The 20047-nt window shown below is 37.1% G+C and overlaps 1 protein-coding gene across 3 annotated transcripts in view; it reads right to left on the reverse strand.

The window, feature by feature from the left end:
• Positions 1-421: 421 nt before the first annotated feature.
• SLC26A7 (solute carrier family 26 member 7) overlaps positions 422-20047 on the reverse strand; it is a 107251-nt gene continuing 87625 nt past the window's right edge. For all 3 annotated transcript variants that reach the window (XM_084759600.1, XM_084759598.1, XM_084759599.1), the window contains 6 exons: positions 18525-18662; positions 15826-15874; positions 6911-7011; positions 4421-4475; positions 4235-4338; positions 422-3245 (listed from right to left, as the gene is read on the reverse strand). In XM_084759600.1, coding sequence (XP_084615726.1) covers positions 3210-3245; positions 4235-4338; positions 4421-4475; positions 6911-7011; positions 15826-15874; positions 18525-18662 — 483 coding nt within the window. In that variant the 3' untranslated portion in view covers positions 422-3209. The remainder of the gene's footprint in view (positions 3246-4234; positions 4339-4420; positions 4476-6910; positions 7012-15825; positions 15875-18524; positions 18663-20047) is intronic.

Consider the following 20047-nt stretch of genomic DNA (forward strand, 5'->3'; position numbering starts at 1 on the left):
AAAATGCTTTGTTTTCTTATTTTTGAACAGTCACCATTGAACTCAGCCTCAGAACCAAGGAAAAATAAATAAAAACATATAGCAAAAAACACCAGCAAAAAAAAATATGTAGACATAAATTAAAATTAGAACAAAAAGAACATAAGTCTGGCAAAGACATGTTGTGCAACTGAAATCCTAACAGAAACCAAAAAACAAAACCAAAGGAAAAAACACATCCCTTTCAGTACATAAATCAAGCAAGGCCCAAAATTTATAGGCCAGGCCAAAATTTTGTAAGACCAGATTGCTAGGAATAATAAACACTTCCAAGAATCCTGCACACATGCTACACAGTGGTCAGAGCAAGAAAGCAATATGTATTGTTTTCTTTGCAGGAGAGTAAATACTATGAAATAATGAATAAGAGCCCACTTAGGAATTGTAGTTATCGTATTTCAATTTATTTCCATGTAAATTGGTTACATGCTGAGTTAGTACAAACAATTATAAAAAAACAATAATTAAGTGCATTGAAAAATATAAAAATAAGTGCAGCATATTACACTACATGATTTTTAACCACAAATCTTTGGATTCTGAAAGCACCACTTAACTCACTATTTAAAATCTGGCAATAAGCTCACTGCCAAAAAGCATATGTGAGGCTGACTCAGGTCATCGCCCCACACAACGCAAAATTGGCATTCAGAGGTGTACGTATGATCAGCAACATACCAACATGTTCCGACAACCATTAAATGTCAGCCATTATTCATATGGGGTATTAACACGTTAATGTTTTCATTAAAAAAGAAAGATCTCTTTCCTCATTACACTGCATGGTGACAGACTGGATATCTGTCAAATAAATTATTGCAAAGTAGTTTAAGCTAAACTTTGTAATATTGAAATTATATAATTGAGGGCAAATAACCTTTAAAAGGAAAGACAAATGACACAATTTTAAGGGCATTTAATTTGCATAAATGTAATGTTTAATGTTAAGTCTTTTCCTGGTTACATATTTCATATCTTCCATATTAAGTTCTTAACACTTGCATATGTCAGTTTTGTTTTCAGTATTATTTTACTATAAGTACTAGGAAAGGAGTTAATCATATAAAAATAAAATGGCCCCATAAGAATAAGTCAGTGTGCTGATAGAAAACATTGCGACTCTGGAACCATGTTGTAGCTTCTCTGTTCTCTGCTTCTGCTTTGAAATAAACACTTGCATGCCTAAAAATAATATGTAGATCTTGGACTCTGAGAACTTGATTCAAGAGATTTTTGGGTAAAGAGTCATCATGATCTTGGCATAAACTATTGGGCAGTGGACTTTATACAGTATGTGGTTTGGTCTTATAATATTTGATACTGAAAGTAATGGTATTAACTTTTTATGCATCAAACTTATATTCTAAATACTTAAATGCACTCAAATGCAATTTCTCAGACAATACTGTCTCAGCCTTAACAACAAAACATGCAAAACCATCCAACAATTAGCTGTAATAATTTTAATGTCAGCCATGGCCCATTGTCTACAACAAATTAAAAATGCCTACAGTACATGATTTTAAATATAGGCCAAACTTGTATAAGCAAAATATGACTTTATATGTACCATAATACATTTATTTTCTTGACTTTCCATGACTCACGGTTATATGACAGGGACAAATGGATAAAGACTGTCACCACCATGCGCCTTAGGAATAACACAAATGGATGATGCAGAATAAACCCCCTTTTTATAAGGAAATTTTCCCTCAACCTTCTTTTGGGACACTAATTGATGAACAATACTAGTTGCCTTACTCGGTACTACCCAAATTTGTGAAGAAGAGATTGAGGCTATTTTGGGAGACCAACACTGTTTTTTTTATTTTGTTTTAGTAAAAATGAAAATAACTATGAAATTTTGGCTTTTGGCATTTTTATTTTCTTATTTCATCCTACCAAAGACTGAAGTGTTAAAATTAAGGGTCATGTGAATGTTTACTATGCATTTGCTGAGGAATATTTCAACCTGTCACTTGGACAGGAATTAGAATTTGCTTTTCCAGATGCCCATAACAATCACACTATGTGGCCAATTTTAAATTTCTGTTTTAACTTGCTTTTCAAACTCCCTTTGTAGTGCTTGGCTTTTTCTGACAGCATTGGTCTCTAAAATAATTTAAATGCCATTAATAGTAAAGCATAATTTAGTCTATGGCTTCATATATAAGTCAATTTGTTAGAAATCATGAAATTACGTACTTGTATATAATTAAAAATAAAATATACAAGCATTGACCTAATATCTGGCCATTAGTGTTATCAATTATCCTATTGTTTTGGTAAATTTACAGATAATCACATCCAAGCTTACTTACAAAAATAATAGAAAACATACCATTGAGATCTATCTGTCATCTGTCTGTCTATCTACCATCTATCTTCATATAAATAGATAACATATTACATTTTAATGACCTGTTACCTCTCAAATAGAAAATTCACAATTTTTAAAGTTAACCTTGTATCAAAATAGCACAAAGCCATCTTACTCTTGGCATTTTGACAACTAAAACATGGTATTTGTGAAAAAAATATTAGATATCAAATTCTCATAATCTCGGATTGCAATAAAAACAAGGCCCAAAGCAAAACATCTTATGTGTGGCAATGCCGAAATGAGTTATTTGATTGAATTTTGTCTTTTTCCCAATTGCTTTACTTGTGTGGATTTCATTTTTTGCCGTATGAAGTGACACTTTACCTTACTGATGTTTAAATAACTTTGGGGTAAAACTATGGGAAAATTTGCTAACATTTATTGTGTTTGAGTTAGATGATTTTAATTTTTTACAAATGGCTTATAAATAATCCAAACCACTTCTGATAAAAGTGTTTCTCCATTTGTTAGCTTACAACAAAATAAAAATAAGACCATATGAAATATTCTCATAAAAGAAAATAAAAGCATGTTTAGTGTTCAGTAAACTAAATCCACATGCATATTGATGCCTATATAAAAAAACTAAGTGAATGTGTTTATTAAGAAAAATTAGAAAAGATAACGGGGCAGCAAGTCTTGGCCGGTGGCAATGCAGTTGCTAGCTCACATCATTCCTATTGAATGAAACAGCATCTATACACCAAATTTTGGCCAAACTGCCAGTATCTGGCCTCTTCCAGGCACTTGATCGAGATGAGATGGGCACTTCCACACATGGGCCTCAGACTTCGCTGTGATCACTGACCTTGCTCAAATTCTAGAAAAGAAGAGATAGAAATAAGCACATATTACTCACATATCGGATGCTCTGTACTACAGTGAAAGAATGGCAGTCACAGAAGCCAGCAACGCTGTCACCGAGACACGAAGTGGACATTCTCAGAAGAATGAGAGCACAGCAATGTGGAAAATAGCTCCACACCACAGGTCGGACAGCTGACTCCAAAACCTGCTAAATGGCAGAACTTCTTTGGCCTTGGTTTTCTTAATGCTGAAAATTGGCTAACCGAGGATATGTAGCTTATATGGAATGGCAAAAGGCTTTTAGAATGTTCTAGAATGCAGTAGGTGCTCAATACATGTGAGTAATAGTAATTACTAATAACAGTAATAGTAACAGTAATTGTATTTTTGGAAACTACATAATGTTATGACTTAAGATGAGAGCAGTCACTGTAGGGAGCACTAATTCTGTCCAAGGGAGGAGAAAGGTAAAATGATTCAAAAATTACAGAAAAATTGCAGGAAACTTCAGCTCTGAGAATTATTATAAATAAACCAAAAAGCCAATATTGTACAGTAATATGTGTACTTATAGTTGTGTGATGACTAGACTCTGTAAATAATGTTTCAAAAGATGGCAAGATAAATAAGTGTAGTGACAAGAGTATCTGAGCAGAAAATATATTGAAAATCTATATTTAGTATTTTTGCATTGGAGAGCCAAGGTCAAATTTCAGGACAGTGTGTCTTGGAATACAGCTAAGAATTTTCACCTACTAGGTGATCATCACATTCCTTAAGCCATGACATTAGGAGATCCAACTTATTTAACAATTTTGTAATTTGCTCAAAGAGTGGAGTAGAATAATTCCTTTACTTAAAGTAAATGCATCAGATGCAAAGGGAAGGAGTATTCATAGATTTTTTTTTTAATCACGGGGGAGGGAAACTGTTATAAAACTTCCCAAGATTCTGTATTCTAGTTTTTATTACAACTTCTGCTTGCTAACTTCACCAACTCACCTTGTTCGACTGGATGATGCTTATTGCAGCAGGTACTGAGTCAAAAAAGAGTGGTTTTTCAGTGTCTAGATCTCCGTAGTACGTCATTGCTTTTACCAAGGATGCTGCAAGAAGGCACAGGAGATGTAAGGGCACAGGGAGCAGCTGAAAGGACTCTCTCGGTGGGAGCTGACGACACACCCTTACCTGTACAGCTCGCTAAGAACATGTCGACACTCCTGCTCTTGCAATCTAGGTAAAGCTGGAAGAAGTAAAACAGCACACTCGGGGTTAGTTCAGGGAATAAGCAGGCTTTGGAGAAAGAATTCCCAGGAAAGCAAACAGTAAAAACAATGTTTCTGCAGTCAAACCGCCAGAGGGAGTCGTTGTGACACAGTTAAGGACGTAGCCAGCAAGCTCTTATAGATTCACACTGTGAAACATTTACTCTACAGAGACTAAATTTAGGGGCTCATGCTACCACTTCTTCAGAAAAAATTAAAACATAATCTTTTCTTCCTTGTAAAAATTATATTCGATGGCTGTCAACAACATCTTCTATGGGAAATTCAAGGCCCAACCTGTGGAAGTGCTGGAGGCTGCTGGCCTACTGACTTTACTACCTTGCAATGATATAGGAATATTTCACGCTATAAGTCCCAGCTGTTAAACCTCATTATAACCTGAACCAATTTCCAGTGTTAAAGGTCCAACCAAGTGAGAGGTTCTATCCAGTGTGCTGGTGGTACACTAGGGCCTTAAAACCCCCTAGACCACTCAGCCAGAAACAATTTATGAATGACTGATCTTAACTCACTGAAAACAAAATAGGATTATGAAATTTGGCTAAAAGTGGATGTAGATGTTCATTTACAGTTGGATGGAACCGGTTATGCGACAGTGATGTATTTCGTATACAGGCCACAGGCAGCTGCATTTGCAACGCGATCTAGAATACATTGTAACCATGTGTGGTATAGATAACATCATTTCTCTCATTCTCCATCAGTAAGTCAGTCTTTAACAATGAGCACTGTGGACTAATGAGAGTTGAGTATAGATGTAAAAAAAAAAAAAGTCAGACGTGCACAAATGAAATGTGGGCTCTGACTTTGCCATTGAATAAGTGGGTCCTGCTTCAATAAGTTAATGTGATTAATTCAAGGTGACCTCTCAGTGTTTGGCTTTTTCTTAAGCCCAATGGAGCACAAACACGTTGCTGTTAATGGATGGCTTGTTGATGTTGACAAATACAATCTGCAGTTCACTGAGCTGGCCTCACCACCACCCCCATCCCTGGTGGAAGAATAAATAGAGTTCATCCAGTTGCAGTCAACCCACAACCCCAGGATCAATGCTCTTTGTGTAGAAGTAACTAAGCCAGCCATCCAGAGGGATGCTAAAACGCAGGGAAGCTGACATGGCTGGAAAGGCCCTGCTGCTCTTGGCTCCAGTTTCCCAGGGTAGCTGGACCTAAGAAATCACTTTGCTTGCAAATAGATTTGAACTTTAGAAAATGGTTTTTAAACTTTTACATATGTGTGTGTGTTCATTAGTACTATGTGTATGCTTGTGCTCACCCAGAGCACACGACAGCACATGTTGGAGATTAAAAAACAAACAAAATAATTCTTTCATGTTTATGCAACTTCTGGGGATCAACTCAAGTTGTCAGGCTTGCCTGGCAAGCACCTCTACCCTCAGAGCCATCTCACTAGCTCAAGAAGTTACTTTCTCACGTGAAAAACGCAGTAATCGCAGTTCGCATTGCCGAGTGCTTATGGACTGTGCTGGCCACACCTATACTTTGTTGCTTGTTTCCTGTAGGTTCACAAGGTGAAGAGTGGAGAGAGATCTCTACTTCTAGATTATAGAAAAGGCAGAGATGGAGGCTGAGGAGATGTCTCTATGGGTAAAGTACTTGCCAAACAAGCTTACAGACCTCCTTTTGAACCGTCAGAACACATCTAAAAGTTGAATGCAGAAAGCAGTACCATCCCACTGCTCCCATGGAAAGATGAGTGGCAGAGACAAGGAAAAAAAAAATCCCTGGGACTCACATGTCAGCTACTTGGCATATGGCAAACAGACACTGTCTCACACAAGTACAAAGCAAGGACTGGGACCTGTGGCTGTCCTCTGGCTTACACTCATGCACTATGTCACTCATGTACCCTCAGTTACCCAAATGAAAGAGAGTGAGAGAGAGACAGAGACAGGGACTGAGACAGAGGGAGGGAAGGAGAGAGGGAGGGAGGGAGGGAGGGACAGGATTTAGCTCCAAGCACAGAACTAGCCTAGCATTTGGCTAATGTGTGAACCCAACATTTTTCTCTCCTTAAAAATCTACATTCTTAACACAAATTATAATGTAGCTGTGATATAACAAACCCAGTACCAGTAAGGGGGGATGCAGCAGCCTGAGTTCAGGGAGATGGTATCCTAGATGGCTTTTCTCTGCCCTAGAAGCATGAAGATTCACTTCCTGGCAGATATCATCCTCAAGACCACTGAAATCTCAGTCTTTCCACTCTCCAACTTTGACCCTCCAACACACCCTATATGTGTAGAATTCTGATGGGAAACCTATGTCCTTTGTGGGAAAGGCGCTTAGACTCTGTAACTGAGATGGCCAAGGAATACTCCTGCCACTGAAGAGAAGGGAAGGAAATGGCCTGGCCCAGGCCACATACATACATCAACAAGCGTGGAGACTCCTGTGTAGTCAAAAAAGGTCAAGCCACTGCAATCCAGGACCAAAGAACACTTCTCACCAGGGCAGGGCTGGGAAGCTTCTTCTGCAGAAGACACAGAAGCTCTAGTTAGAGTGAGCAAATTCTAGTTAGAATGACAGCAAAGCAACACTGGCCTCGGTTCTATTGGTAATTCTGAAAATTTGCCTTCTTTTTAATTTTAATTTTATTAACTTATTCAGATTACAACTCAATTGTTATCCCATCACTTGTATTATTTCTGAGCTCTATTGTTGTTGTTGTTGTTGTTGTTGTTGTTGTTGTTGTTGTTGTTGTTGTTAAACTGGTTGGAGAAATTTAAATGAGTTTGAAAGGCTATGTAGCAAGTTAGCGCTAAGGACAGGGCAGCCATTGTGAATGGTACACTGTCCACATCAACTGCTTCTTTGGCTCATAGGTCCAGATGAAGAGCCCTGTTTGGGGATGTCTGAAACTCATGAACTTCAGTTTATATGTTACCGCAAAATCCCAGGGCTGGAGAGTATTCTGCAGCCTTGGAAGCAATCAGTGCTAACATTAATTTTCACTTAATTCACAGTAAATCTGCATGTACAAAGCCACAGGTTCATGCCGAGTTCTAGAAAAACCAATCACAGCTAGCTAAACAACAAAATCTATGGTATAGAGATCAAAACAGGTGTTCAGAAAATAGGAAACAGACATTGAAAATTGTTATGTGAAAGTTGTTTTCAAAAAGGGAGAATTGTCAGAAAATTACTGCAAAGGGCCTTCTGACGTATTTGAAAGTCTTGTCCAGACATAAAATTTGTTTGCAACTTTCAGTTTCAGATCATCTTGAGTAACTGACTAAACTACCTATAGCAAATGTACTATGTTTGAGGACTCTCCAGACATGAAGTAGATGGTAACAAGTGGTAGACAGAGACTATTCTCTTCTTCAAGGAGCTAACAATTCAGATAGAGTTGGCACAGAAATTATGTACGATTAAGTAGGAGAAAGCAAAAAACAATGGGAATTTATAATGGGGGGGGTTCTCCTTGGAGTGATCAGGCAGTGCTTTCTTTAATGGAAGCCTTGGAAGAAATGTCTCTTCTGGCTACAGGATGCACTTGAGAGCCCTGGATCTCTGGCTCCTCCAACTCCTGTGTCTACTGCATGATTGACACTGAGTCCTGCCTTCTGCTTCCCTACCCCCCTCCCTCCAAAATTACAGAATGCGAACTATTCCTGGAGACCTCCACTACCCCTCCACTGCCTAACACTGTCATCTGCCCCCTCAAACAAGATAGACTGCAAGTACAGCTCAGGTCCACTCAGTCGTCATCGCTGTCACGAACCGTCAGCCTAGCCTCAAGACTTCTCACAGAACAAGGGTTCTTATTTATTCTCTCCCACAAATTGTGCTGCTGGTTCTGAGAAGGGAAAACACTGAGATGCGGGGAAAATAAAAATGTCGATTCTAAGTAAAGAATATTCATTCGACTTCACAGTTGATTGCTTATCTAGTCATATATACATTTTTGTACAATTTGGAAACTTTTTATACTACTAAAACACAAAAGTCTCTAAAAATTAAGTATCAGGTAATTAAAAATAAATATGTATGTGGCACACATATGACGTATATACTATATATAATAGATTGCATCTTCATTGCTAAGTTAGACACTAAACATTTAGTAAGACTAATCATGCTCAGAGCACACACTGGAACCCAGTATTCGAGGCCTTCCCATGAAATCCTTTTCAACATTCTGGATTTAGGAAATAAAGTCTTAAGTGTCTTCTTTAAAGTAGTAGTAGGTTAGAGACAACTCACACTACTTGGGTACGCATCTTCTGAGCTCCACTTTTAGAGTTCAGATATGGTAGAGATGTTTACACTATAGACATAGGCAAGTGCTACAGCCTTACCCATATCCCATGCTCCAAAAAAATGTTTAAAAACTAGCAGGACAATCAATGCTTAAAGGTGAATACTTTTATTATCCAATCGCTCTGATTAAGTGAATACTCAAGGCACTGAAATATTTCCTGTTAGAACTTAAAATGGCAGTGGTGACAGATCTGCTGTGAAAACTGTTTCACGTTTATTCATGTGTTCAACATTGTTTTGAACAAATGACATAAAACATATTTCAAATTAAGTGACAAAATATACATTTTGCTGAAATTGTCTTCAGAAACACTGAATATTTTAGAATACTAATGAATTATAAGGTTTTCTAATATTTCAAAGACTTCATTTCTTATTCTCTTTTTCTTTGTGTTTTTGAGGTTACAATATCATTTCCACCATCCTTTTCCTTCCTATATATATGTCCTAAATATAACCTGCCCAGTATAATGTTACTTGTATGTATATGTTTTTATTCTTTGCTGAAAAGCATACTAGTAATATTTACAAGATTTTACAACAATAAACTGCAACCTAAAAGATATTGTTTGACTCACAAAACATATCAATACATTAATCTTCCTCAAAAACTATATGTTTTTATCTATAAACCATATGTCATCATTTTGAGCATCTCACTACATATCCAGGGCAAGAGGTTTATATAATCATGATATGTTTGTTTGCTGAAGTCATATTAAATCTTAAAAGCTTATCAAGTCAGTGTTTTGGTAAGGCACTACCGTGATTTTATTTGAAACTCTGAACTTAAAAGTGCTGATGCTCCAACATTATAGAGAGTTTTGGGTGACTGTTCAGGCAGGAAACTGTCTCTGTCATGTTCTCATTTTGCAAGCTGCTAACCTACACTTCCTGCCTACTCAGGCAATTAATTTTATTCCTTCTCAAGTGTCTGATGGGATTGAAGACCAAATAGTTTAGTTTTACAATTAAACTTAGTTGTTTAGGGGTTAAAATGTTTTTAGGATTGGATAGATGTTTTAAGTTGATAAAGATGAGATATGATAGATATTTATTTACATTCAGAATTTTAGATGTACCAAGATAGGAAAGGTATTCTCTTCAAGGCTGCCAAATACAAATAACCAAAACACTATGAATGTAACACTTATATAATTCTTGATTGTTTCATGGTTCTTTTGGTTGTAGGTAGTTTATTGTATATATGTAAAATAAATAAATGTATATATAAAAAAGAAAAAAACAAAGCAGAAAAGAGATTTAAAAGGAATAATGTAGCAGGAAGATTTTACATATTTTTGAATTGTACTTTTTGCTTTATGAACAAAAGTCCCTAATAGTGAAATACTTAATTCGAAAAAAGTTTTAAACTTATTGATTACATAGACATAAAGTTTTCTTAATACTCTGTTTGTTCTATGTTAGGTACATTCTTAGCATGAAATATATTTTCTTGGATAGAAAAATATTCTTAGACGATTCATAGTTAAAATATCATGTGTATAAGTGTATAAGCACTCATTGGCTGTGTCTAGATGAAAGGTCACACTATCATTCAGAGCAGCAAGTGTTTAATTGTATTATCCCATGATTCCAAAGAGCGTATTCTATGTAATTACACCATACTGGGTATCCAGATCAAATACATCCAGAAAGGAGGAAATAATCCAGACTCACCATAAGCTCCAGGTCTGATTCATATTACTTCTTTACATTGATGTACTTATGGAGAATATCTGGTGTCCTATGTTGCCCAGAAGCACAAATTCTCTCAGCCTGTCTCAAACCCACATTCTGCCAGTCGTTGTCCCTGAAACTCAGCCTCACACATGTCTCATAGATTCCTCCTTCCTGTTGCCCATAATCCTGTCTCTGACTTTTATGTTTGACCTTAGCTGACTTTGTCCAGTTATGTCTAATTTTCCCTAAATGACCAACTCTCTTCAAAGTGCAAACTTCATGATTTTATTGTTTAACCATTCATAGGATGATGTATGGAAATAAGGACTCAAAATTCTGATTTATTTATAAAAAGAAGATCTTTTATACAAGTAAAAGGGCTTCTTACAATACAGAAAATAAATTATTTTATCCTGTGATTATTCAGGGGAAAAGTGCTACAATAAAACAACCTATGTGTAGATTAGCAAGAAATATTGTTGATAATGCTACCTAAGTGACAAAAATAAATGATTAAATGGCACTGAAATATTTTTAAGAAAGTTTATTTACTCTCTTCAACACTGACATATCTATATCACTGCTAAATCATATGCTCCATTTTTGTTATTGTCTTGTAATTATTCTATAACCTATATTGCTGTAGCTTACTATAAAACACTTAGAGTTTATAAGTAGTGATATGAAATGTCTCTTCCATAATCTGAGTCTGAGTCTTTTATTTTTATACATGATTTTTCTTCTTGCTTTTCTTTTAATCAAATGTGCATATTTTCAGGCCATTCAAAATAAGACAAATCAAAGCAAAATATCCATCCATATATTTGTGAATAATTATTTAGGTAAAGTATTTCAAATAAATCAATTCATAGCACCCCCTTTAAACAAAAATAATTCCTAAGAGTGAAGTTTCCTATTTATGCAGTTGAAAATTTAAATACAATGGCCATTCCTGATATCTTCCAAAAACAAAAATAATTTTCTTTTACCCATATTTCCTTGGCCCTGTCACTGAGCTCATTCCTAAATATAACCTTGTTTCAAGCTTCTAAGTAAATCAAGTCGCACAATACAAATCACACCATCCTAGACAAGAGGGTAAGGAAGGCACAGCTAACAGCAAATGAGGTAAGCTTGGAGCATGGCAAAGGAGCTGACTTATCTCTCCCCACAGGGTAGGTGGTAAATGATGGGCTTTATCTACAAAAAACAACATTTCAGAGAGACATTAACCATCAGGTGTGGGTGGGCAATTAAACCCAGACTGTGGAAGAAAGCTCTTTCCTGTGGAATATTCATTAACTCTTTTAATTAAAAAATATCCATAGTTGCATAATTTAAGAGTGCTTTCCATTTACTTCAAAGATCCCCGACAGTCTGTGAGTCATTTGTAATTTTTAAAAGTATTTTCTATTCGTATCAATTAACTACTGAGAAATAGAATTATTTCTCTAATTTCTAAAGGAACAAGGGGAGAAGAAACACTTCGAACAACCAACAATATTCTCTTTGGAAAAACATGCAATTCTTACTGAATATTTCATTCACAGATCTGTTCTCTCCCTAATCCCAACAGTCAATAATACAGATGCACTGTGTATATAAGCACCCTGTTAGCGAATGTGATGATAGTGCCTGCCTTCAATAGACTTGCAATCAAATGGAGAATAGTCAGCTTAGCTTGTGACTTGAAAGGTGATGAAAGCTGGAGAAGATAGAAAGTGCTAAGGAAGAACCAGAAGCAACAGAACAAAGCCCTCCCCCTCCCCAACACAAACATCTCCAAAGTCTGCCTCCTCATCCTCAGTACCTGTGAATATGTTACCTTATGGGGCAACAAGAATTCAGCATATTTAATTAAATTCAGGATGCTAGTGCGGGGAGATTGTCCTAGACTATCCAAGTGTCTGGAGATCCAGAGTCTGAGAAGACGTGACGAAGAAAAAGGCATCGGAGAAAGACCTGAAGATGCCTCTACTGGCTTGAACATTAATGCCAGCACGAACCCAGGAACACAGATGGACCACTTTGGAAAGGTTAGGGGATTTCCCAAAATGAGTATAATCCAGCCATAACTCCAAGGCTATGCTTGTGGGACTCATTCCAAACCTCTGTCACTACGATAGAATGTAATAAATGTGTGCTGCTTTAAGCCACCAGCTTAGGATAATTAGAGCTGCAGTGATGGAAGTTTATATACCTGATATTTTTATTTGAGTGTTAAGGATAGGGGACGGGTTTCAGGAGAATGCAAGCTTTCTTAAACTTTGGGGTCCAAGACAGCAGAAGCCAAGTAGTCTACTTCCTTAATCATTGAATATGCAGCACCTCTTACTATTCTAGGACAAGGGAGATCTTTTAAGAGTATGTAAAATATTGGCCAGGTGGATAATGACATGAAAAATGCATTAATGGAAAACAGGAGTTATGAGAGCAGAGACCTGGAGTGAACCTGAAGATTTTCTTAAGTGGGACAGGTGGTAGAAGGGCACATGGTAGGTTCACCATGGCAACAAAGACTCTACGGGCTCCTGTTAGCATTGTTATTGGATGACCTAAAATACTAAAGATGCTTCTAGAAGATCTTTTCACAAGTTGAACAAGTGTTGTCTTCATTCAGAAAAATGCTATGGCTTCCATCTTCTTTTTTATTGTTAATTGTTTGTTTGTTTCGAGACAGGGTTTCTCTGTACAGCCTTGTCTGTCCTAGAACTCAATCTGTAAACCAGGCTTTCCATGAACTCACAGAGATCCACCTGCCTTTGTCTCCTGATTGTTGGGATTAGAGGTGTGTGCCACCATTGCTGGCATCTGTCTTCTAATTTACACAAATAGTTTATAGGTTTATTTAATCTGTTGTATGTCAACTATGAATCTAAAAAGGTTGTTGAAGAGTATTTTTACTCTTTTCTCTTTTACCCAGTTTTTCTTGCTTGATGTTTCACCTTTATTGGGTCACTTTGGGTCCTATTCTATATCCCTTAATCCTGTTGAATGTCTCCTACATGACTACATATCACATTAACTTACTAACCTCTACATTAAGTACAATTTCCTTTATAAACTCACACCCGGGTTCCATTGTTGCTTGCTTGAAAGCTGTAAGCTTTAGCATCATAATTTGTTTCCCAACAGAAAAAAAAAACAATCTTAAGGTCATATTGATTCATTTTGAATTCGACCAAGGACAGGGGATCAAGTGATACTGTAAGGTAATGAGACCAAGAAGAGGTTTTAGTGATGAAATTGCAAACAAGACCATAGAAGGCTTATGAAAGTGGGAACACAATGATGTGACTGAATAAAGGGTGAAGGAAAGGCGGAGGCAGGTTAAGCTGGTGATGATTAAGGATAAACTGGGGTGTTTAAATAAGTGAGAGAAGGAGGGTGGTATACGGATCATGGTAGACATGTTTTCTGTCAGCACCCATATATTTTGATATGTGTTTTCCTCATGAACTATCCTTCGCCCTATTTCTTACTCTGATTTCTTCTTGAGATATTATATAATTAGAAGGAGTATTTGCTAACTTCCAAAGACATGAAGACGCTAGGGTTATCTTTTTGTTCTAAACTTTCTTCTGCTAAAAACTTATAGCTTAGGGGCTCACAAGATGCCTTAGTAGTTAGGAGGTGTCCTATTCTTACACAGGACCTGAGTCTGATTCCTATCCCCTGCTGTAGGGTGGCTCACAACTGCCTTTGGTCTAGAGTTTCAGTGTTCAATACCAGCCGGTGGAGGTATCTGTACTCATGAGCACACGCCCCTATCCCCAACCTTCTCATGCACATGCAAATAATTAAAAATAAAACAAATAAAACTTGAAAAATTATCCACGTATTAACTTTATATTGAGAAGTAAGTCAGCATGCACAATTTCCATTATTTATTTATTTGTTTGTTTGTTTGTTTGTTTTACAATTGCCATTATTTGAAATATGTTGAAACTTGTATCATAGTCCAGTCAAGGTCAAACCTCAAATCATGCTTATGAATCTTGCTCACGTTCACTGTGGCAGATTTGTAAAATTTCTGCCCTCTCTTTTCTCGTTCTTACTCAACAACTAGTGATACTTAAATTAAATAATATGTAATTCCATATCAACCAGTTAGGAATGTAGTCCTCTGGTTAGATATGATTTGGATTTCATTAATTCTGTCTTTTATCACCTAGTGTCTGTGGTGCTGTGTGGTGTCATTCATACTGCACAGTTGTGCATCAGTACGGCTCTGCTCATGGTGCACTCGCACATCACCACCTCCTGCGCCTTTCAGTTTCTATATAATTGGAAGAAAGCCAACTCAACTAAGGCTTTTACAGGAGAATAAGAGTCTACAGAATAAGCATTGTCCTGGACAACTTATCAAGGACACGATGCTGGGGTGACCCACAAATACTGTATTATTTGGCTATGAAAATGTGTGGTTTTAATTATTATTTGAAGCCTGCAATGCCTAGTTAACAAGATATGTAACCATCGCTTCCTTGCCTGCCTTTAAAAGTAAGGCAAGCTGCAGTGGGGATGGTGACTTTCCCCAGCCTAGAAATGTGGTGTTTCACATGATGAAGAGCCCCGCAGCTGGAGCTGGAGCTGGGGCAAGGAGTATGGGGCAGGACTTCCCGGCAGACAGAGACCAGAGATGCAGTGAGATACAGTGAGAACCACGTGGAGAGACAAGTGCCAAAGAAGTCAGGTTAGGTTAGCAGCTAGCTGAGAGACTGCCCCAGTAAAGGCCAACAGCCTTAAACAATATACATGTCTTCATGTATTGATGAACTTTAAGCTAGATCCGCAAACACCCTGCAATAACATATCATTAAAACATTGTTACTGTTGCCAGACATTTAGCCCAGAAAAACATGAGCCTGTAATTGATTAAGTTGTGTCAAGTAGAAATCTAAAATATATATGAGATAGTATTTGGGGGGGAAAGTTTGATCTATATTAAGGCTATATAGAGTCCAGAGTTCAATTTAAGGACAAGGAAAAGAAGAAAAATGGAAGAACAGGGGAAGGAGAAAGAAGTAGGAAGTGGAAGAAGAGGTGGAAGAAGACAGAGGAGAGGAAAAAAGAAAAAGGAGAAGGAGGCAAATGGAAGAGTAAAAAGGAGGAGAGGAGAAGGAAAGGTGGGGAGAGAGGCAGAGAGATAAAAAGGAGGACAAGTATAAATACAGGGATGATGGGAAGAAGGGGAGATGGAGAAAAATATTCTAGCCAGAGAACAAGGAAGTCCCTGAAGGTAAGGGCCCAACAGAGAGGGAGAAGGGGTTTTTAATCCCCTGGTGTAGATTCAAGTCAAAACATGCAGACTACTTTTTCCTTACAGCAAACTCACCATTGCAGTTGCCGTTGGACAGGGAACTGAGCAAGGTGTTCTGTTCACACTGAAATGAAAATAAACGTAAAGAATAAAAATGTTGTGGAACAATATAACTGCCAGTGAAAAACATCCCACATTCCTTTCTCCATGGCAGCAACCACACTTCGTCCCATCAAATGCCTTTCTCCAGGCTTGTTCCAGATGCTGTGTGCAGAGAACTAGGAAAAGAAGAGACCATTATGGGCTGAATGTAAGTCTACATCAGCTCAGTAGAGACTTTGCTCACTGAGTCAGATGTTACAACATTTTCTGAATGACTAAATTTGGTTTTGTCTGAAGTCAGAAATCGTTTCATACACATTAGCATGAAAATGCCAGAGAAACATTTATGACTTGCTGGATGTCAGAGTGAAAGCAAAGTGATTAAGTATCATATACATAGAGTTCAGCATCTTCAACAGTGACGCCATGGAGAAAGCACTCTACCTGTTCATCCAAAAAAGTACTGCTTTGTTTTGTTTTGTTTTTTTGCTTGATTATGACAATGAATATTCCTCAGTATTTACTCTAACGCCAAGTTTTGATGACATTAATAACTGAATCTTCAGAAGCATTCTGTGAAGTTACTAATCTTGTGTTCCATTATGAGGTAGTGAAAAAACAGAAAAGCAAGGAACATCTCAGGCTAGAAGCAAAGATAATGCCTTTCCAAGTTTCTACTATCAATCATAGCTTCTCTTGTGCACTCATCCTTAAGGCAGAGTGGAGAATCACCTCCTCGAAGTGTCGCCCAGTACCACAGATTACACATTCCTATAAGATCATTTCCTACATTTGCAACATTCAATCTTCCTTTGTAATATTTAGATAATGAGGTCTATACTGTGTGGTTGTATCATAGCGACTAGCCTTCGACAGATATAACTTTCCTTTCTTTCCCTGGACTCTCCTGTGCAGAAGAAATTTTTAATAATTAATCTAGATTCTCTACTTTCAGGAGGTGAATTATAACTTCTCCAGCTCCTTATAGTTGGGTTGAACACGCTGACTTTCTTCCATAGCAATAGATAGAATAGAGAGGGCCAAAAAAAAATGGATGAACTTTATGACATTGCTTAGGGAATTAGTATTACCATCATCAGTAATCAGCCTTATTTGTATTATATACCTTGGCTAGGATGTGGGCTCTGCCTCTACAGCGTTCCTTTCCCAAGATCATAACCCTAGTTTTATCAGGCAAAACACCAAGCAAATCCTAATACAGCGGTATTCTACAAAATACCTGGCCAGCCCTACTCAAAATGTTCAAAAGCTTTAAAACCAGAAAATTTGGGAAAGTATTATAGGCAGGAGGAACACAAAGAAGCATGACAATTAAATGCAATGTGACACATTAGCTAGGACCCTGGAGGCCCCTCTCCCCCCACACACACACAAAGATACTAGGCAAAATTAAGAAGACAGAATTAAACATGAATTTGTTATCTGTAGCTGGAAAAGAAGGCATTAACATCTCAATGTTCTGAAGTATAAAGAACCTATCCTATCTTCTTAGCTTTTCTATAAATCAAAACTGTCAAAAAATAAAGTTACTTTTTAAAATATATTTTGTCTCAGCAAAGTGCCGACTATAATCACATCATGCCATACTGGCATAAGCCCCCTCTAGCTGAAACATAGCTTTACAAATGACTGATAGTCCTAATTGAAGGAAGGCAAGAGAAGGCAGTATCAGGAACACGGGTTCATTTTAGGCAGTCCTAGATACACACTGCAGGGTTTTAGGCAGAAGATACTAAATTAGACAAACACATGCTCAAAGATATAAGAGAAACTATCAAGGAAATCCTTGTGAGAAAGACAGTCAACCAAACTAACAATCTTAGCTAAGACTGCACAGCACTCAGAGCACTGGGCAATCCAAGTACTATTCCAAGTGCTGTGCATATTTTAACTCTTTGAATCATCTTTATTACAAGTGAGCAACCTGAGACATAAGCTCACAGCACAGCTGGTGAGTGGCAGACACAGGCAGCTTGCCTCTGAAGCTCGGGCCCTGGACATTTTAGAGGGCTCAAGCCCTCAGGGCTCAAGGGCAAATCACACATTCACACTGACTCATTCTGGTGCACATTTGGTTCAGTGTCTCTGATCACTGAGGTGTCTTACAGGAGTAAAGAGAGCTGGATGCTAGTGACGCTATGGTGCACACCGGTAATCCAAGCACTTGTGAGAATGGGGCAGAAAGGTCACGGAGAGCATAGGGAGACTCTGTCTCTGTTTTAAGGAAATGAAGGAGAAGTAAGGGGTGAAAAGGAAGAAAAGGAGGAGGAGGAAGAGAGAGGGACAATTTTGTAGTAATGTTATAATGGGAATAGCAATAATTTGTGCTTTTCTGACATTGTTTACTATGCTCCATATTCTTATATTTTTGGCTGTGAGTCCAGCCTTTAACAGCTGAACTACCTCTCCAGCCCTATACTTTGTATTCTGAAGAACTAGATTATCACATATTTATTTTAGGACCATGACAAATTTCTTAAAAATATTAAATATTGTCCTATTTTCAGGTTATATTATAAATGAATAGACAAAAAAATATTAGGGTTTCCCCCAAGGAACAGGTCTATAAACACATTTGTACACAATTGCTTTGTTCTTGAGAACGTTTTTGACCTTTAGTATTACACACATCATGAACCTGGCACTCCTACCTTGCTGACATCATCAAGTGGTTGGCTGCTGTCATTTTCCTTTAGGATTATTTTCATTAGATCAGCATTAAATTTCTTTGCATTCAGGAAAACAAGCGGGTTGTTTATTGAGATGATTTTTATCTGTTGCAAGGTTTCCTTTTAAAGGGGGGAAAGGGGAAAATATTTAGAACTCTAAATCAAGTCTTAAAAACACAAATATTTAAACAAACAACAAAGAAAAAACAAACAAAAAACCCTAAATTTTATGAGTCAACATATCGCTTCATTGTGGATACAATTTCTTAGCTAACATTTTTGTTATTGAATTTTATTTGTGAGTCTTAATTGAATACCGTGCATATCAATGAAATATGCACTTCTGTTTTGAGAACCATTAGTAATAAAATAAGTGCACAGCTTTTCAGGAAGCATCTTTTATTCCTACCCAGTGGGTCCTAGTGACGTAATAGCCTAGAGTATCCATCCTCCCAAAAGTACCTCATTTATTGAACCTATCTGTCAAAATTTACTTACTTTTTGTTATTTTACAATGATGTAGATGAAGCCCAGAGGCTATTGTATGCTCTCATAAGCACTCTGCTACTGAGGACATCCTCAAGTACCCATCAGTATTCTAATAAAACTGAAAATGTGCCTCAAAGTGTCAACTATCATCTTTTTATACAACACTGATATAAGCTCCCCTCTAGCTAAAGAATAACTTTGCAAATAATTGGCAGACCTAATTGAAAGAAAGCTACAAGAGGCAGTATCTGAAACACAGGTTTACTTGGGCAGCTGTTTTAATTTGTCAGATTGTGGATAAAGGATGGGAAAATGGAGAAGAAAAGGTTTAGATACAAAATGTGCCCATCTGCTCAGATATTATTGACAGTATTTAGTACTGCCTAACCAAAACTCCCTTTTCTGTGACTTCTGGACAGGTATCCCATTGAGAAGATGGTCAGTCCTGTGTAATGGTAGCTCCATACCAACCAAGCAAGGCATTACTCCTTCAAGGTTTTGTATTCCCATAAAAGAACAGATGCAAAGAATAGACGTGCAGACATAACTCATAGAGCTCATTGTTTGCTCGTTTCTAAAATAAATGTTTAAAATACATATTTCAGAGTCTTTAAAATTATGAAAAATACTTCAACTCTAGGAAGTGAGATATTACTACAAAAATTCAAGGTAGCTAAAAAATTAAGCTGTCAAATCAACTTTTCATCTAGAAGAAACCACTTGGAAACAGAAAATAAACAATATTTCTGTTTGTCACATACAGTCATCAGATTTTATTTCTCTGGTAGTTTTAGGTTGAAAAACTAAACCTTTGTTTAAAAAAAAAGATTTAAGTTGCTACAACTAGAAATTCTCAGAACCGAGTTTGTTGAATGAGAAGAGATGTTCCCAGTTATAATGGGAATTTTGCATGAAGAAGAGGTTTAAAAAGGGGATGAGGGAGTGTTAACACCATTTTAGATCAGATAAAACTTTCATTCAACAGTTTATATGCAAATTATATTTGATCTTATCCA

This window comes from Acomys minous, assembly GCF_964271855.1.
Source record: "Acomys minous genome assembly, chromosome: 1".
Classification (NCBI taxonomy): Eukaryota; Metazoa; Chordata; class Mammalia; order Rodentia; family Muridae; genus Acomys; species Acomys minous.